This window comes from Syzygium oleosum, unplaced genomic scaffold (assembly GCF_021117445.2).
Source record: "Syzygium oleosum isolate NSW1041296 unplaced genomic scaffold, Sole_v2.1 Sole_v2.06, whole genome shotgun sequence".
Lineage (NCBI taxonomy): Eukaryota > Viridiplantae > Streptophyta > Magnoliopsida > Myrtales > Myrtaceae > Syzygium > Syzygium oleosum.
In genome coordinates, this window is record NW_026607490.1 from 4,202,828 (window position 1) to 4,222,502 (window position 19,675).

Below are 19,675 nucleotides of genomic sequence, written 5' to 3' on the forward strand. Positions count from 1 at the left end.
CCGGCCAAACTATTGGTAGTTCTATTTGCAACTCTGGGATTGCAGGGATGACGCCGAGGTTGTTGCAGCGGGCTGGAGACATGGCCAAGTGTCGGGTAGCAGCGTCGAAGATGATGCAGCTCCGGCATGGTGGTGGCAGCGTGAGGTTGAGCAGCGGCAAGTCGCGACGGCAAGGCCAATTTTGTGAAGAACAGCCACGGGCCAAAGGGAGAGCTGTTCTTTCTCTCTTCTAACCGTGTATTGTAGTCTCCTCCCTGTTGCGTCAACTCCTTTTAATTGTGAGAAAAGTGTGCCTATATAGACAATGATTAGGGCTTTCTTTTGATATGGAATTTCCTAATTAAAATCAAAAGCATATCCCATATATATATATATATATATATATGTATTCAAGATTAGAAAATTGTTGAGACCTAAATTTTGACTAATTATTTAGGAATTTATTGCGTAGAAAATTAGGATTGACCCCGACCCTTAGCAAAAATATTTTTCATTAAGCTGTATGTAGTTCTTAGGAGCATATTTTATTAATAAATAAGTTCATAAAATAGCATTAAAATTGGACCAGAGGTGGATTAAGGTTTTGAGCTTAATTGAAATATCTAGACCGAGCCCATAAGTGAGTAAAATTCAGCCAAGCCCATGCACACTAGGACTGGCTGAAATTCACTGGAGAGGGGGGGTCTAATTTAGTGAATTTAGCCCATAAGAGCTTTAATCAGTGAAAGGCCTTAGGTTATTAGAGTCCATTATTTAACAAGGCTAAAATTAAGCTCGTGAAATTGAGATTAGACCTAGGTTACCACAATATAAACATGTTTAGGTCTTCAATTTTAGAGGTCGGCAACTTTAGAAAGAACACATTAAAAAACACACATAGAGAGAGAGAGAGAGAGGAGTTCCTTGGCCAGGACCCCCTATGGCTGAGCCACCCTCTGCCGAGAGCTGACCGAGCTGCCCCCCTTGGCCGCAAACCTCACCGGTGCTGCTGTTGCCTCTCATTGTCGAGCTGCGAGACGATGAAGCACCGCGATGAAGTCTGCTGAAGCTTTCTTCTAATTTCTGACTTTTGATACTTAGATATAGATGAGGTAAATGTAAGAAGTGCAAAATGTAATGTTCCGTTTTTTGTATTTTTCCACTTATATTAAACGAGGAAGCCCCATGAGTTCTCCTTACGTTGTCTCTTTGAATGTGAATGTATGTTTTGAGTGGTATTCTTTTCTTGGTACTTTATACTTTTTTAAAATTTTGCGTTACACACGCTTTTTGACTTTTTTCTTAATGTTGAATGCATGAGACCTTGAAAATAAACGCTTATACTAACTTTTAGATACACGTATTTTTTTTTCTTTTTTTTGGAGTCTGGTTTTCTTATAAGTGAAATGCAAATAAGGGAGGACAAGAATGTAAGTGGACTTATTGATGGAAATCCAATCGAGCACACAAAACCAAGAGTTTTTACAACCTAACACGTCAACTCCAAAAGAGTCACAATAAAAATTTTACATTATATCTATCACCCTGATCTCTCATAACTAAAGCATGCACACTAGTCACACAACATCAAAGGTGGTACCGTTCGAGAATTCTTACGGTGCACCGCCATATTTGACCTAAAGATGGCGATCTCGCTCAAGCCCCTTCTTTCTCACCCATTTCATGTGGCGTTTGAAGTACCAAATGGTGATCGTGTCTAGGGCATGCAACACGAACCCTTGCACTGCGTGTGACCAATAGGGGTTACATTGGCACTCGTAACCAATCCACTGCACGCTTGCTCTGCTGAACATTTCAGAAGACGGTACGAGCATCGGGCGCCTCCTCAACTTGGTCATCTTTGTAGCAATGCAGAGGGGAACCTAGCAGGAGAATTCAAGAATACATTGGTTTTTAGCTTCTTTTGGGTTGTATATGACTTGTATGTAAACTTAATTCAACGTGTAAAGTGAATCTTTTGACACGTGGGTAAGAATTATTCTTACCCAGACTTTATACACAGATAATCTAATGCCGCTTGGTAGCATTAATGTAACTTGCAAGCACCTTCGCTATACATAGATATGTAAGGTAGCCTGCCCCCTAATGAGAGAATCACAGGGGTTTAATAATGTTAATTTCCTCTTAAGTTTCACCTATTCAAATGAATGCTTGGGATAACAAGCAGAAACCATGTCTTTCTATCTAATTCGACTTAGATATATTCTATACGTTACTGTCGAACAAAATGTTGGTGCAATTAGCTAGGTTAAGTTGCGCATGGGACTGATTGCTGCTGTTACTATCATTGCTACTGTGAATTTATTAGGATGAGAATTACGAAAAGAACAAACAAGGGATGGAAGAACCTTGGACGGTGGAAGACTGAGGAGACAGAAAAGGGAAAAAGAAAAATTGAATAATAAAAAAACATTTTGCTTCCGAAAGTTACCAACCGCGGACTCAACATGTGGCTGATGTAGGTTGAAGACTTGATGACGAAAAGACAGATTGATGTATGACGAAGGTGATGACCGTAGCACATTAGAAGTTGCAAGTGAACAAACATGAGAGAGAGAGAGAGAGAGGATGTAATATGGGACGGTTAGATTGGGCAACTTTAATGAATACGTAATGTCACCCTCATCAATTAGGTTGCGGACATCAATTAATAGAGAGAGAGAGGATGTAATATGGGACGACTAAGTTGGGCAACTTTAATGAATTCGTAATGTCATCCCCATCAATTAGGTTGCAGGCATCAATTAATTCGGGTGCATACTAATTCTTAATATGCCAAGAATCAGATATGAACGGGTGACATGAGGATTTTTAATCTTGTATTGGATTGTACCAGCTGAGCTATCCCTATCCTTCCTCAAGCATTATCACCTAGATAACTTGGTTTGCTTGATATTATTAAAAATGTCCAGAAAATAGCTTTCGAGAACCATTTGATTGTGGCTGGTCATTGGTCAAGTACATGAATTTTGATGGGGTCCATGTAAAATCTTACGGTCTTTAATTGTCTTTTCTCAAAAGAAAAGGAAGCTCGCTAGTTAGGTAGTGAATATAAGGCTCATGAAATGCCTCAATATCCTATTAGACCGGATAAAACGTAACCCAAATTAATTTTGATGAATGATTCAAACATAAAATTGTTACTCTTTTTTTTATCTAAAAAGGAATTGAACGGGATTGGGAATAACCTCTTTAGCTGCTAAAATGTTTGATTTAAGGTACCAGGGAAGTACCAACTATTCATCAAGCAAGCCCGTTATCACAACCTCACCAAATGCGACTTAGAAAGCCCAGTATCAGCAATGCACCTAACCCTAGGCCCCTTCTTCACATACTAACCAAGATTTCATGAGAGTGCGACTATATCGGAGAATATAAATTGGCCTTTTGACTCGTAAATCAAGTCTTGGACCACGGCCGATTGGCATAAGTTCATGAACTTTAATTTGATAGATAAGTCGACTATAGCAAGGTTGGTCATTTTGCTTACATTCATGTACTGAAAGGTTCAACATGAACTAATATATAAAAGGGTTAATACTATGAAAAACACTAAACTGGTACACTTATGACAAATTTACTCAAAACTTATTTTTTGACTACAAAAAATTCCAAACTAGTAACGACAAATTTACTCCAAATTAAATTTTTGACAAAAAAACCCAAAAATGGTATATTTGTGATAAATTTACCCTCCGTTAGTTTCCGTTAAATTGGATTAATATAACAAAAAATCACAAATTAATACACTTGTGATAAACGGAGGGTAAAACCCTAAACTGATATACTCGTCAACTGCCACGTATCATTTAACTCAATAATTTGACTATAAAATTTAATGAAAACTAACAAAATGTAAATTTGTCACAGGTGTATCGACTTGAGATTTTGTGATATTACCTCTATATAAAATAATATATAACACACAATTACCTGACATTGAATATCAACCCCACGCTCCTTGTACTCAAGAGCGATGCTCCTCGAGAACGTTGCCATAAAACTGCGATCAACAAATGAAATACAATTCTTACTCAGCATATATAAAGAGCACACACGTTACTCGTGAAGAGAAATAATAAGAAAATAATAAAATTAACAAGAAATGAAAAAAAAAATTTGATCCGTTAATTTGTAAATAATTTGGTTAGCGCAAGAGGAAATTAATTAATTTAATTCTTTATATTTACTTTGAATTTAAATTTAGACTGTAAGATATTCATTTGACTGCTTATCAATTATCTTGATTATAAAATTTTACGATTCTGTCCACGTATTGCTTGCAGTCGTAGTGTATTTCAAATATATAAATGAGTTTTTCATTAAAATTTTATAAAAATTTGAAATGAAAGCGGCTTTTGAATTTCATCGATAAATAGAATACACATGAAACTTGATGTCGAGTCAACTAAGAAAAGGTTTTACGTAATTTCTGCAATATTTGCACACTAACCTAAAACAGGAAACTTACGCTTTGGTTGATGCATACAAGGTCTGAAGTGGATACGAAGAAACATACACACTCGAACAAGATCCTATATTCAAGATCGCTCCTCTCTTCTTCTTCAACATTCCATCGATCACTCCCTTCGTCACCCATACAGCTGCGTTCAAGTTCACTCTCAACATGCTCTCCATCAACTCTCGATCCACCTCGTGAAAGTACCACGCGTACCGATAAGCCATCCCCGCGTTGTTAACGAGCAACCCGACGTCGAGCCCTTCCGTCGCTCCCGTCATTGCCGCCGCTATCTCCTCTCCGCTCAGCTTCGCAAAGTCGGCGATCACGGTCTTGACCTGGACAAAGCATGTCATGCATAAGCTATATCGTCCATCAGAGTATGCAACTGAAGCATGGAATACTTCCTATATGATGGACCTCGATGGTTGTGCCGTATCTCTCCCTCAGCTCGCTCGAGGTGGCTTCGAGTTTGCCGGGGTTCCGACCAACGAGTACGACGTTGAGGCCCTTGGAGGCGAGCTCGAAGACCAGGGCTTTCCCGATGCCGTCGGTGGCACCGGTGACGACGGCCCATGAGCCGTAGTCGCGCAAGTCCTTCGGCTTCCTCAGGAACGCGGCGTGCAACCATCGGCCGAAGGCGAGCAGGTTCTTGACGAGTGAGATGAAGCCTAGTACGGTGGCCGCCGCGATCAAGAAGTCCGCAAGTGCCATTGCTTGGTATGGTGTGTAGCTGCACAGGGACTTCGTGATGGCAAGCGCTAACGGGTCTCTCACTCACTCTTCTCCACAGCCACGTGTCTTAATAACTCTCTCTCTCTCTCTTCTCACCCTGCGTCCGAAGATACTTGTGTACTCAAATCTTCCACGTGTAAAATAAATAGTAAGTGTGTAAATTATTTTCTCGCAATGATCTATGCCCATCCCCTTCCCTTTCTCTCTCTTCTTTTTGGACCTCTTAAAGCGTTTGAGCAATCTCGTTGGATCGGAGCAATCCCGTTCTAAGTCCGGTGGACATGGTACTAACCAGGTCAGGAGGAAAAATTATTAAAAAAATTCTAAATCTTTTATAATTGTGCCAATTCAATTATAAATATTTTTTTAGTTAATTCAGTTCTAAAAATTTTGTATTTATATCACTTCATTCCATCCGGCCAAGTTTGGCTGGCCGGCACTGACGTGGACATTCGTCATTCGTCTAGACGATGACGTGAAAATTTTTAAATATTTTTTTGATTTATTTATTCTTTTCTTTGTTTTCTTTTTGATTGTGCTAAATCTTTTGACAACTTATTAATTTAGTCATAAACATTTTGATACTTGCCAATTTAATCATAAACTTTGAAATTGTACCAATTTAGTCCTAAATCTTTTGATAATTTGTCAATTTAATTCTTTTGACCAATTTTGATCGAAATCGCTGACGTGGAGGCTTAGTCAATGCAAGTCATTCTATGTTGCACGACCGATGCTAACGCGAATAATTTTTGTAATTTTTTTTTATTTTATGATTTATTTTCTTGTCTTTTTCCATTTCTCCCTCCGCTGGCCAGCGTTGGGCCTCATCAATAGGCGAGGGCCGCCCTTGTCGGATTGGCAAGGGCAACCCTCACTGACCTTCGGCTAGGATCGCCCTTGCCCTCGCCTGCCCAGGGGAGGGTGACCCTCGCCAGCCTAGGTTCGAGAGTCCCTCTCTCAAGGCTAGCGAGGGCGGCTATGGCTTGAGGTTGGCGGAGGTCTCCGACCATCGACGAGACCCAGTGGAAGGATAAACAAAAAAATAAAATAAAATAATAAAAATAAAAAAGAAAAGAAATTCAAAAAATTACAAAATTATTAACATAATTGCCGACAGTGCCATGACAGCCAACAATGCTCTGGGACTTTGTGATGGCTGTTGCGATCTGTGCAGTTGCCCCAGGACTTTGTGATGGTAGGTGCTAATAGTTATAGACGTCTCTCTCACCTCATGTTCTCAACTACTTGTCTTAATTACTCTATCTCCTCACCGCATGTCCGAAGATAGATTTGTACCCGAATCTTCCACATGTAAATTAACAGTGAGTGTATAGATTATTTTTTTACACTGATCTACACCCATCCCCTGTTCTTTGTCTCTCTTCTTTCTCTCTCCACCCACTCCATTTCTCTAGCCACCAACTTATGAGATTTTGTGGAATTACTGTCATCTCTTGTAGAAGTTTAAATTGTTAGATAAAAACGTGATTTAATATTAAAATATTCTATCATTTCCCCTCAGGTGGTCCTGAGTTCCAATCTTTTCAGATCTCTATTTACCTTTTTAGTCAAATATGTTCACGTTTAATATTAGACAAAAAGACCAAACTAAGTATGAGGGGGAATGATAAAATATTTAAAAAACACACTTTAATCTAACAGCTTTAATTTTTAGAACATTTGGTAGTAATCTTACAAAATATTACACAACTCACAGCCACACATCCACCGCGCCCCACCTCGTTTAGGCTCTTTGGCCTCTTACAGCGTTTGAGTAATCTTGTTGGATCGGAGCAATTTCCCGTTCTAATTCTGGTGAACATGGTAATGACCATGGCCTTCTTATTGACCTAGTTTCGGGTGAAGTTATTAATCCTTTAACCCGAGGGCTGCAATGGTGATAAAACCTAGCTAATGATTGGCAACAGTTGCCAATATTGGCAAAGGACAGGAGAGCGTTGTCCATTGACTAAAGCCTGCACCTGTCCTGTCGATTGCCGAATTCGTTGTACGAGGCAGGGGGACATAGACATGTGCGGTTCATTCATGGACCTCTCAGCCAGGCTGGCTTCGCTCCATCTCTTCAAACTCTAAAACAAAAGCTGTGGCATATTAGGAGGATCCATTGAGCTTTCCATTACATAAGATTAGTTTGGCTTCTAGTTACGCATATTATGATTAAGCCATTGTTGACAACTAAATTTTAACTACTTGTTTAGTTATTCCTTGCATAAAAAGAAACCCTAATCCCTAACAAAAAAAATCAATAATTGCATTTGCATATTTGTTAAATTCATAATGTGCCTTAGACTGGTGGCAGATGGACTTAAATAATCAGTTCTGAGCTTAATTAGACTAAGCCCAAGATTATGAAAATTTGGTCAAGCCCATTGAATATTTAATATGGCCGACATTTTGGATATAATATGTATGCGGGGTGCTAGGCGAGTACGTTATTTGATCGAATTTGGGACGGGATGAAAGATATTATCTTTCAAAGTTTTAATGGCATTAAAATAAGAAGTGAGGATATATTTTTTGGTTTAGAATAGGAAAGGGATAAACTAATTGATATCTTGAAAAGCCCTAACCACTCATCAAGACAATACAAAAAAGGCCGGTGAGATGGAGAGAGAGAGGAGGGCCACGATACAAAAAAGAGAGAATCCAAGCCTTTCACAAAGGGGACGGCCACAAAAAAGAAGAAGAAAGAGTGTCGTCACATGCTTCAGAGAAAAAGTAAAAGAGAGGACCCCCGTTATGACACACTCTCAAGAGAGACTCTCCTTTTCCGCTGGCCAAAACCAAGGTTTTCTCCTCTGGGTATTTACCCGCACGGTTTTGTCTTCCTCTTGCAAACTAAAAATCGAAAAGATGGAATTGAGGGATTTATGTATATTCAATATATTATAATGAGGAATACATTAGCTTATTTATAGGCTTTTTGAGAGACTATTAAAGGTAACACATATCAATCAATATATGCACAATCGAAGGAGATATTACATAATTTTGAAATATTCAAAAAACAAACAGAAATATTCTAATTATCTATTATATAGGAAAATATCCTAATTTTCTTAAGCATCCTCCCTCAAACTCAAGCTAATAAACTCAAGATAACTAAATTAGCTTGAGTTTGGATAAAAATAAAAATTCAAAAGACGCCTAGACTTAGATTTTAGGATTTGGCTTGTCTGAGGGCGGCAAGTCTTACTGTCATGTCAGTTCTTCGATATGAGTAGTAGTAAAATAGCAAGTGGCCTATACGACGAGCTTTGCTTACTAAAATAGTAACTAGACGAACGCAGCCGATACGGCTGACGTTGTAGTAGCAAGCGACCGATGTGGGACGTTTTGCTTTTAAAACAGTTACTGAATGACACGGTCTGTGCGGTTGGCATTGTAATCCACTATAGCAGTTCAGTGACTTCCTAGTGTTGCCCGGCGGTCTAAAATCCACCGTTGTTGTTTTGGTCATTGTTGTTGAAATTCCTGCTGGTCTAGTCACGCTCTTGCTCAAGGTTCATTAACGTCATTGCTTCTTTATCGCTCCCTCAACCACTTGCATCACGGTTACACTTGCCATAATCATCCTTGTCAGTCACTACCGCACTTCCTCGTCGCCAGTTTGTGGGCATTAGGTAATAAAATAAAAGGCAAAGGCCACTAAAAATCCTAAATTATGCCCATTGTGACACATTTATCCTAGAATTTTTTTTGTGACACCAAAGTCTACACATTTACCATATGTTAAGGAGAACATTAAAAATCTGCCTACATGAACGCTAAAAAGCATATATTATTGACATGGCGTCAACGTGGCTTAAGTGAAACAAAATTTGAAGGATAAAATATGTCACATAGGTACGAGTTTGGTTTTTTTTATATCACAATAAAAAGTTTAAGATAAATGTGTCAACATAATTCGAGGGTTTTGATATCACAAAAAAAAATCACAGTTGGTATAATTTGAGGTTTTTTGTGGCTTTTTTTGTAAAATTAAACCCAATTCAATTCAAATATTGTGTTGCCTCATTCGGATTATTTGATCCTAAGTGATTGATTGTTCGAGTTTTAGGCATTTACCGGTTAAGAAAGTTCCTTCGTTGAAAATATATTGATTAAATATATTAATAATCAAGAATTTGAGTTGCAAGACGTTAGATTGGATTTTTTATTATATTGATTTCTTGTGTTTGGGTTGTGGTAAATATATTGATTAAATGGGTTTATTAAATTGCATGTTTATTTTAAGAAACTTTCCTATTATGAAAAAAAAAAAAAACTACATTGCATGTAAGGATAGATTAGCTTCCCGTTTAGAATTGTATGTTTAGTAGCAATGTATTAATTTAGGAAATTCCTAATTTAGAATAGGGTTTAATATAAATATTTTCTTGTTTGAATTAGGTTATTACACATTTAGGTATTTTCATATTTTAACTTTAAAAGCAAATAATGAAAAATAATATGCATATATCATATCGGATTAGTTGCATATATTCAATGTCATCACTATGTTATCAATGACATGTCATCACTCGCCGTGTCATTATTTTCATGTCATATTTCCGTGTCATTTGGTTATTGCATGTTTAGGCTAATATAAATTAGATTGCATGTCATGTTAGATTAATTCGTAATTTTTGCTCGTCATTAAAATTAGGTCATGTCATATGTCATTAGTTTAATAATTCATGCATGTTAAACTTACATAAAAATTGCATATAGTTTAGTTTTTATAAACAAGAAAAACCCAAACATAATTTCTGAATGCTATTCGTCCATGCATGCATTTTTAATTGACATCTTGCAGAACAGTTATTGGAATTAATAAGGCTTTTGCTTGCTTGGGGTATTTATATTCTTTCCCTATTCTTAACAATTTATTTATTGCTTTGATTTCTCGAGTGTTACATTATTTATTGCGCATCCACATGATTATCCTTCTAGGTTGGTGGCTTAGGATTAAAATTGACAAAAGACTTCTTGCGAAATATTTTTGAAAATAAATGAAAAGGTACCGAAAGTGCGTTAGATTTATTTAGCAACCAAGTTTCCATATCCATGATATCTTTGGTTCACAGGAATAAAGTGTTCTTTTACACTGTACTTAGTTGTTTAATCGACCTTCCAATAACTGATTAGTGGCGACTCCTGAATAAACTGATTTGCATGTTAAGTTAATTAAATCAAAACCCAAAAGTTGCAGTTTGTATGGGCTTGGGAGAGTCTGTGTTAAGTCTTTGTGCTTAGTAATCTATTAGCTTTCCCTTGGGTGATTCACCTTTGGGAAGGTTGTGACTGCTGTGATCGATAGAAACTCAATGGTTTCAATTATAAAAGTCCAAAAGTATCGAATTTGGCTTCAAATCAAAAGAAAATGGATTTTAATATTCCTTGAAGTTTCAATAGCTTTGTAAGATTCGAAATATAAAAGTAATGTGCAGACAGTAGATTGGGAACAAAGAAGCAAATTGCATGATTTTTTGTCAAATTAGCACTAATAGCCGGAAAGCTTTTATAAACAAAGGCAAGTGCTAGAATTGGGAAATCTAATCTCCGCATTTGTGTATTCTCTTGGGGTTATACTCAGGAGCATAGATTTGTGTGTCTCCAGTAATTACTTCGTGTGTGTGGGATAGGGGATTGCCACACTCGATGGGGGTGTTGAAAGAGTCCCAGACACCCTATCGATACCCAAAAAGTTAAAAAAAAAAATCTTACAATGAGCATAAAGCGTCTAATTGGAACATTAGATAATTAAATGAGTAACTGTTTCCAACTTAAGAAATAACTCAGTTTTGCGCTTTGGGAAAAAAAATTTTGTGAACACTGTGTTTACTATTAGATCAATTCCAATTTTAGTAACATTAAGTTTGATTGAAAGATTGCATCTATTGGGTCTTAGAACAGATTTAAGGAAAGAATTCTATTATTAGGGAAAAAAGGGATAATCTTGTGTTTTATCAAAAGTCTAAAGCTATTGTAATACTTAAAAAGATTGTTAAATGAGTAAGAAATCTCTTAAAGAACAGTTTAAATATTAGTCTTTGCTTTATAAATCAAGATGTATTTTTATCCATATGATTAAATAAAAAAAGTTAAATATTATTCTTTGCTTTATAAATCAAGATGTATTTTTATCCATATGATTAAATAAAACAAAGAGGACCTTTACTTCTAAGGAATTTCGATCAAATTTTTCCTCATATAACCTTACTTACTTATCATATAGATACTATATCCATGGTTAAATGAGTAAATTAATAATGCTATTTTGTTTCTCACATGTTTTAATCCTAAAATTTGAATCTTTTCTATCCTACACAAATTTTGGTGAAAAAATTTCAATCTTGAAACATTTTTATCTTTTCGAATATACTTATGCAATCTCTATGTGATACTACTCTCTTTCCAAATATTTATTATTGAAATATTAACAATAGAGTGGTTTTACTTAATTTTTTAAATGTCAATTTCTTGCATACATGCAATGCTCTTTGTTAGTAAAATATTCGTATTTTTACATAAAGTACACATACGTACTTAAGTTTAAAAAATTTTCCTCTTTCGCACGTTTTGCTATTACAAAAAAGCATTTGTACTTTTGGAGTAAACCAAATTATACACGTATAAAACACATGCCGTGTTATGTTCACAAAAAGTTACTCAAATTATGAATTTACTTCATGTATTCTCTTTAGTCAATTAATTATGTAACATGTCAGAAATCATTTATGCCAAAAATATGACAATTGCAACATCACCAAAATTTTCAACGGCTTTTCCGAGCAATTTTCAAAATTAAAAGTTTTCATTGACCCTTCAATACGGGTACAACTCGTAAAAAAGCACAACAAGCTCGGAACCCTTGAGATAAACTCTATGTTATTCTCAAAATTAAGAAAATTGTCCAAAAAGTCCTAAAATTATTATGCGGAGGTCAATTCAATCATAAACCCATAAATTATGTTAATTTAGTCTTAAATCTTTTGACGATTTACTAATTAGTCCTAAACCTTTCAATTTTGCCAATTTAATTCTAAAACTTTTTATGATTTATCAATTTAATCATTCCGGTCAAATATCAAAATAATAGGTTTATAACTAAATTGGCAAATCTTTAAAAAGTTTAGGACTAAATTGATAAAAAGAAAGATTTTGGACTAAATTTGCAAATTGCCAAAAAATTTAAAACTAAATTGGCACAATTGAAAGATTTATGACTGACTTGATCGTCATACAACTTTTTGAACAATCGTCCCCTCAAAATTCAATGTCACAATATAAAAGAGACAAAAAGTATATAATATAATAAGATAATTAAAGTGATAATGCATGTCAGATAAATAGAAATGGCATTTGGCTTTATGTACGTTGCATAGCAGAATTGGCGCTCTTTTTCGTTTTTTGATCGGAAAATTGGTGGTCTTTTGCGAGCATCATGTCAAACGAATTCGTTCAGGTTGAAATCTATGGAACGGCTAAGATCTACGGCATCTCAATTCAAACGGAGAAAAATTACGAGGGTGTTGTGTCATATGGGCTCTTTCTGGGAAGACTGACAAGTGAAAGAGCAAAGGTTTACTGCATAGGGTGGGCTCGACAACTTATATAAGATGCGTGTCAAAAGGCGTATGGATGTCATGGCGGATACGAAGACCAGCGGTTAGGTTGTCAGATCGTCAATCCCAAAGTACCAAGGCTTCTACTTGCCATTATCGACGTCATCCAAAATGAGAAGCAAATCGATCACTGAAGAAATATTTTTTATCAAAAGGAAAAGACATTTTAAAAACCGTCTTCAATGATTCAAGCAGGTGTTTGAAACCCTCCGGACTTCGAATCAATAGGAAAATGAGGAAAATTTATTTGAAAAGTTTTAAATTAATTTTACGACAGTCAACTCAATCTTAAACTTTTTGATTGTACTAATTTAGTCATAAATCTTTTGACAACTTACTAATTTTGTCCTAAATCTTTCAATTGTGCCAATTTAATTCTAAACATTTTGATAATTTGTTAATTTCATTTTGACGATTTGCCAATTTTGGCTGGAAATCGCTGACATGGCGGTTTAGTCAATGTTAGCTGTTCAATGTGACATGGACAGCACAGGTATGGACAACTTTTGCAATTTATTTAATTTTTTTCCCTTTTTCCCTCTGCCGACCATTGCCAGGCCTTGTTGGTGGTTGGTGACCTTAGGCGAGGGACGCCCTCGCCAAATTGAGCGCTAGATTGGGTGAGGGTAGCCCTTGCTTGGCCTGGCATGGGCCGCCCTCAATGATGGTCAGGCGAGGTCCCAAGCAACAGCGGTCCTCACTAGATCCGGTGAGGACAACTCTCGCCCTTGCATGCCTAGGCCTGAGCATCCCTCGCCCGAGGCCAATGAGGCCTAGCATAGGGAAAAAAAACAAAAGTAAAAATGAAAATAAAAGAAAAGGAAAAAAATTCAAAAAGTTTAAAAAAATTACAAAAATTGTCTATGTCAGCGTTGGCCTGTCATGTAGGACGGCTGGCGCTAAATAGACGCCACATCAATGAAAATTTTAGGACTAACTTAGTAAATCATTACAAATTTTTAAGATTAAATTGGCATAATTGAAAGTTTTAGGATTAAATTGGCAAGTTGTCAAAAAGTTTAGGACAAAATTGGCATAATTGAAACGTTGAGGACTAAATTGGCTACCGTACAATAGGTTCTAAGACTTTTTGGACAATTTTCCCAAAAAATGACAATAGACTTATAACTCCTATAACTTTAGTAGTAATCCATATGATTTAGGATAAAACGAAGAAAAAATCAACGTGCAATATGGATTATAATTCTTTTCATGTTTTCTTTTTAATAATTGAAAACTCACAACGGGTTAGATAATTTCAATTTAAAAAGTTCAACCATGATCAGAAGATAAATATTGCACTCCCTAAATAGACTTCTTTTCACCTTCACCTCAAGGTACTTATACGATATCGTTCATTGAGGAATACTTAGGCTTAGAGGGTGGTCCCCCTTTCTCATCACCCCAAACTCTCATAACTAGACCATGCACATTAGCCGCACAACATCAAAGGTGGTGCCGCCCGAGAATTCTTGCGGTGCATGGCCATATTCAACCTAAAGAAGGCGATCGTGTTCAAGCCCCTCCTTTCTCATCCATTTCAGGTAGCTTTGACCGTACCTAATGAAGATTGTGTCTAGGGCATGTATCACGAACCCTTGCACTGCATGTAACCAATAGGGGTTGCACTGGTGCTCGTAACCGATGCACCGCACGCTCGGTCCGCTAAACATTTCAGCAGACGGTACGAGCATCGGACGCCTCCTCAACATGGTCATCTTTGTAGCTATGAAAAGGGGAACCTAGTAGGACAATACAAGAATACGTCAATTTTAACTTCTTTTGCACTGTATACGACTCGTATGTAAACTTAATTCAATGGGTAAAGTGATTCTTTTGGCCCGTACTTTATAAATGTATGATCTAATGCATAGCTTTAGCCCAGCATGAAGTAGCATTAACTTAACTTGCAAGCACAGTAGCTACACATAGCCTTCCCCAATGAGAGAAGCATGGGGGGGTTACAATGGTGTTAATTTCCACGAAGTTTCATCGTTCGAATCGATGCTTGGGATGACATGGAGAAACCAAGTTTTTCATCCTTCAAAACGGGGAATCAACATGGGGCTCGTGGAGGTTGATAACTTGACGAAGAGGGTGATGACGAAGATGACGGTTGATGTGCGGAGAAAGACGAAGGTGATCACGGCATGGCAGTAGCAGTTGCAACTGAATACACACACGCATGAGAGAGAGAGAGAGAGAGAGAGAGAGAGATGGGGATGATTAGGGTTGGGCACTCAAAGGAATGCCCATGAAAACTTGGGTGGTATGTTCCTATATCATAAATTTTTTTCTGAAACAAAGACACCCTTGATTGTGGTTGTCCATGAAAACTTGGGTGGTCCGTACTTGTCTTTTTTGGGAAGATGAGGAAGCTCGCTAGTTTCGTTGTTCATGAAATACTTCACTGTCCTATTAGATTGGCTAAGACGCAAGCCAAGTAAACTCGAATGGATGACTCAAGCATAAAAGATATTTGAACGGGCCGGGACCTATCTCACCCGTTGCTAGACCTGTTAAACGGGTGGGTCGAGTTATAAATGATCTGACCCAAATTGACCAATTAACCCTTTTATGACCAATTTATTTGTAATGTAAATATCCTGACCCATACCCGATCCATATCCATATTGTTAAAACACTTCTATATTTAACTCAATATAGGAAAACTTATTTCTTATGACTTTTTTTTTAAAATTATACTACTAAAACATTTTCATACAATACAAATTTTAATTGTTTTTTATTTTATTAAATTTAATATATTTTTATTTTTTTAAAATCCAATTTTTAATTATTTTTAATTTTAATTTTTCCTTTATTTTTGGCCGGTGGCCGGCTAGGACGACGGCCGGCATTTGGCCATCGGCCATGGGCAAGGATGAGCTCGTCGGAGGTCGGGGAAGCTTGAGCTCGTTGATCTGACGAGGCCGAGGCCTCGCTGGCCTTAGGCGAGCCTCGAGCTCGCCTGATTCTGGCGAGCTGAGCCGAGCTAGCCTCGGGTGAGCTTGAGTCTCGTCGGAATAGGGCGAGCTCGGCCTCGTTGGCCTGTGGCGAGACTTGAGCTCGCCGGCCTCAAGCGAGCTCGACCTCGCCTGAGGCCGACGAGGCCTCGGCCTCGCCAGATCAGCGACCTCGAGCTTGCCCGAGGCTGGCGACCTTGAGTCTCACTAGATTGGCGAGGCCGGAGCCTCGCCACAGGTCAACGAGGCCGAGCTTGCCAAATTCCGACGAGCCCGAGGCCTTGCCGACCTATGGCGAGGTCGTTCCTCCCTTGTGGCCGATGGCCGGCCACCAGCCGAAAAGAGAAAAAGAAAAAAAAAAGAAAAAGAAAGAAAAGAATAAAAAATTTTGATTTAAAAAAAATATTTTTATAAAAAGGGGTAGACTTAATGAGTGGGTTGGAAATGGGTTCCACACTCAACCCATTAAGATCCATTTATGATAAATTTAAAATTTTAAGACTCATTTAAGATGGGCTCTTTAAAGTTATATTGAGCTATTTATTTTTTAAATGGGTCATATATAGGTTTTAATACCCATTTAACAGGTCTACCCATTGCTAACATGTTAAGCTAAGAGTGTTGACGCACCAACTTCCCACTAGATGCCCGTTATCACAGCCTTGTCAAGTGTGAGTGCAAAAGCCTAATATCGGCGATACACCTAAGCTTTTTCTTTTTCTTTTTTTTGAAATCGCTGATATATTGGGGAAGCAAGCAAGTGACTTTTCGACTTACATATCAAGTCTTGGACTAATTTGTCCAATTGGCAGAAATTATCATACCAAAAATTTGATAAATAAATGGACTAAAGCAATCGTTTTACTTACATTCTTTTATTGAAATTTTTGACATGATCTATATAGGTTACGCATAAGAATTTATAGCTAACATTTACCTGACATTGAATATCAATCCCCCGCTCCTTGTACTCAAGACTAATGCTCCTCGAGAACATTGCCATAAAACTGCGATTAACAAACAAAGTACAATTCTTACGCAGCATATGTAAAGAGCACATGCGAAGAGAAATAATGAGAAAAAAATAAAAATTCATGAAAAAATAGAATAATATGTAAGAATTTTGATCCGTTAGCTTGTAAAGAATTTATTTAGCGTAAAAGGAAATCAATTTATTGGATACATTTAAATTCAAATTTAGAACGTAAGAAATTTAATTGATTACTTGTCAATTATCTTCATTATCATAAATAATGGTTTTGTTCACGTATATTTGGTCGTGGTGTATTTCAAATATATGTATGGATTTTCCATAAAATGTTTTCATAAAAATTTGAGATTAAAATGGAATAGGATTTGATTGATAAATAGTATACACATGGAAATTTTATGTCTAGTCAACTAATAAAAAAGTTTTACATAATTTCTGCAGTACTCATATACTAACAAAAAATTAATGAAACTTACGCTTTGGTTGATGCATACATGGTCTGAAGAGGATACGAAGAAACATACACACTCGAACCAGATCCTATATTCAAGATCGCTCCTCTCTTCTTCTTCAACATTCCGTCGATCACTCCCTTTGTGACCCACACCACTGCTTTCAAGTTCACTCTCAGCATGCTGTCCATCAACTCTCGATCCACCTCATGAAAGTACCTCGGGTACGGATAAGCCATCCCCGCGTTGTTAACGAGCAACCCGATGTCGAGCCCTCCCGTCGCTCCCGTCATCGCCGCTGCTATCTCTTCTCCGCTCAGCTTTGCAAAGTCGGCGATCACGGTCTTGACCTGGACAAAGTTTGTCATGTATAAGATGTATCGTCCACCAGAATATTCAACTGAAGCATGAAAGACTTCCTATATGATGGACCTCGATGGTTTTGCCGTATCTCTGCCTCAGCTCGCCCGAGGTGGCTTCGAGTTTATTGGGGTTTCGACCGACAAGCACGAGGTTGAGGCCCTTGGAGGCCAGCTCAAAGGCCAGGGCGTTCCCGATACCGTCAGTGGGGCCGGTGACAACGGCCCACGAGCCGTAGTTGCGCAAGTTCTTCGGCTTCCTCACGAACATGAGATGCAGCCATCGGGCAAAGGCGAGCAGATTCTTGCAGAGTGAGATGAAGCCTAATGCGATGGCTGCTGCGATCATCAAGTCCTCAAGTTCCATTTCGTTGTGTGTGTGAAGTTGCATGCCTGGACTCAGTGATGACAAGGGCTCATATTTTATAGACCTCTCTCTCTCTCTCTCTCGCTCTAACAAATGGCCAGTTGATCGTGTGGCTCTCATGTGTGGATCTCTCATGATTAACGGCCACAATAGACTCCTTTCACGTGGACCAAAGTCCAGGCAAGTATTTGTCATATAATTTTGGTCATGACAATTCCATGTTCCAATGGTCTTAGTGATATCAGTTGCGGATTTCTATGACATAAAAGCTAACTAACGTTTTGAAATGTTAAAAAAAAAGATTTTATGATTTAAAAGTCACGTAGATCAAGTTTATTTGTATTATTAATTATGTGAATTTCACGATGGGTCTCAAATAATTAGAGAATGAAAAGATATTGACTTTTATGCCATGAATTATGCAATAACTTCCCTTTCGAAAAAGTTGCCGTGTTAGTAAGATCTTGGTGTACGAGGAAGAGGGGACATAGACATGCCATGCGCATGGGTGACCAAAACGTTCGTCAACTTTTTATTCGGTAGGCATGCCGGCAAGAATTGGCAGGAAGAGCATTCATACATCCCTCGTAGGCCAAGCTGGCTTTTCTCGATCTCTTCAAACTCATTAAAATAAAAGAATCGTGCCGTCTTTAAGAAGATCCAGTGAACTCTCCTTTGCATGGAACCTGTTCCCAACTCACTCTGATATGTTATTCTGTTCTTGTTTGCGTTAAAGGTTGGTCGGGCCTTTAGTCCACGATGATGCGATCTGGTCTCCTCCATCGACGGATGAGGCGAGGTGACGCCGGCAATTTGACAGAGGGGAGAAGGACGGCGGTGGCTTGGAAGTGGTGGATGGTGACTATGGACGAGGAAATGTCGGGGCTGCGTCTTTGTAGTGGCTGGGACGGTGGCCGACCGCCACAGCTGCAGCGGTGGCTAGGTGGTTAGGTAGAGAGGAGAGGAGTTAAAGCGCGCACACATATAATATCGTATATGTGGATGGCCACGTGGCGTGTTTGTAATAGAAAGCTCTACTAAAGTTTATAATTGCGGCTCCATGCTTTCGTGAGTGGCCATTTAAAAGCATCAGAAAAATTATCTAATCAGTTATAAACATATTGTCTGAATGTCAATTCAGTTCTAAACTTTTTCAATTTTGTCTATGTAGTCCTAAAACTTTTTTTTTATGAAATTCAGTGTAGTTCTTTCAGTTAATTTTGGTAGCCCTACGTGGTATGACTGCCGATTTAACATAGACAAGTTCTTCTTCAATCATCTATCTTCGACTTCTAGTCTTCACGTCTTCAATCTCGTCTTCTTGCATACCTCTTGTCACATACATGTGGATCAAATCATTCAACACTGATGCGGGAGCATTGGGCTTTATCGATCGATTCAAGTTGAAAATGCCGATTATCCAAGAGAGTTGCCAATTCAATGGAAAAGTTGTTGAATTCAAGGTTACTGAGATACCAATATACAATCTTATTGTCAATTTCGAGACTTCCTATCAATTACCTTATGACTGAAAGGGTGTTCTTATCAATTTCTATGGATGTTTGGTGATCTCACGATGACTATTTGGCTCCCAAGGATGACGAACGAATTTAGAGTCTAAGTTTAATCATTTTACATTTGGTCAAATGTAGTTACTTTTAGTTTTATGAGTTCAAGAATCAAAGTTTAGGTCTCTAGGTGTTTTAATACAT

The 19,675-nt window shown here is 37.8% G+C and overlaps 2 protein-coding genes across 2 annotated transcripts; both read right to left on the reverse strand.

The window, feature by feature from the left end:
* Positions 1–1,400: 1,400 nt before the first annotated feature.
* On the reverse strand, positions 1,401–5,291 carry LOC115662736 (very-long-chain 3-oxoacyl-CoA reductase 1-like). Its single transcript, XM_030584837.2, has 4 exons — positions 4,880–5,291; positions 4,472–4,797; positions 3,934–4,003; positions 1,401–1,862 (listed from the first exon to the last, which is right to left on the reverse strand). The coding sequence occupies exons 1-4, from the start codon at positions 5,171–5,173 to the stop codon at positions 1,617–1,619; spliced, it is 936 nt and encodes a 311-aa protein (XP_030440697.1). The 5' UTR covers positions 5,174–5,291; the 3' UTR covers positions 1,401–1,616.
* Positions 5,292–14,022: 8,731 nt separating this feature from the next.
* On the reverse strand, positions 14,023–17,977 carry LOC130138482 (very-long-chain 3-oxoacyl-CoA reductase 1-like). The gene is made up of 4 exons (XM_056312705.1): positions 17,670–17,977; positions 17,262–17,587; positions 16,732–16,801; positions 14,023–14,570 (listed from the first exon to the last, which is right to left on the reverse strand). Exons 1-4 carry the CDS (start codon positions 17,961–17,963, stop codon positions 14,325–14,327), a joined length of 936 nt encoding a protein of 311 aa, XP_056168680.1. The 5' UTR covers positions 17,964–17,977; the 3' UTR covers positions 14,023–14,324.
* Between the last annotated feature and the right edge of the window lie 1,698 nt (positions 17,978–19,675).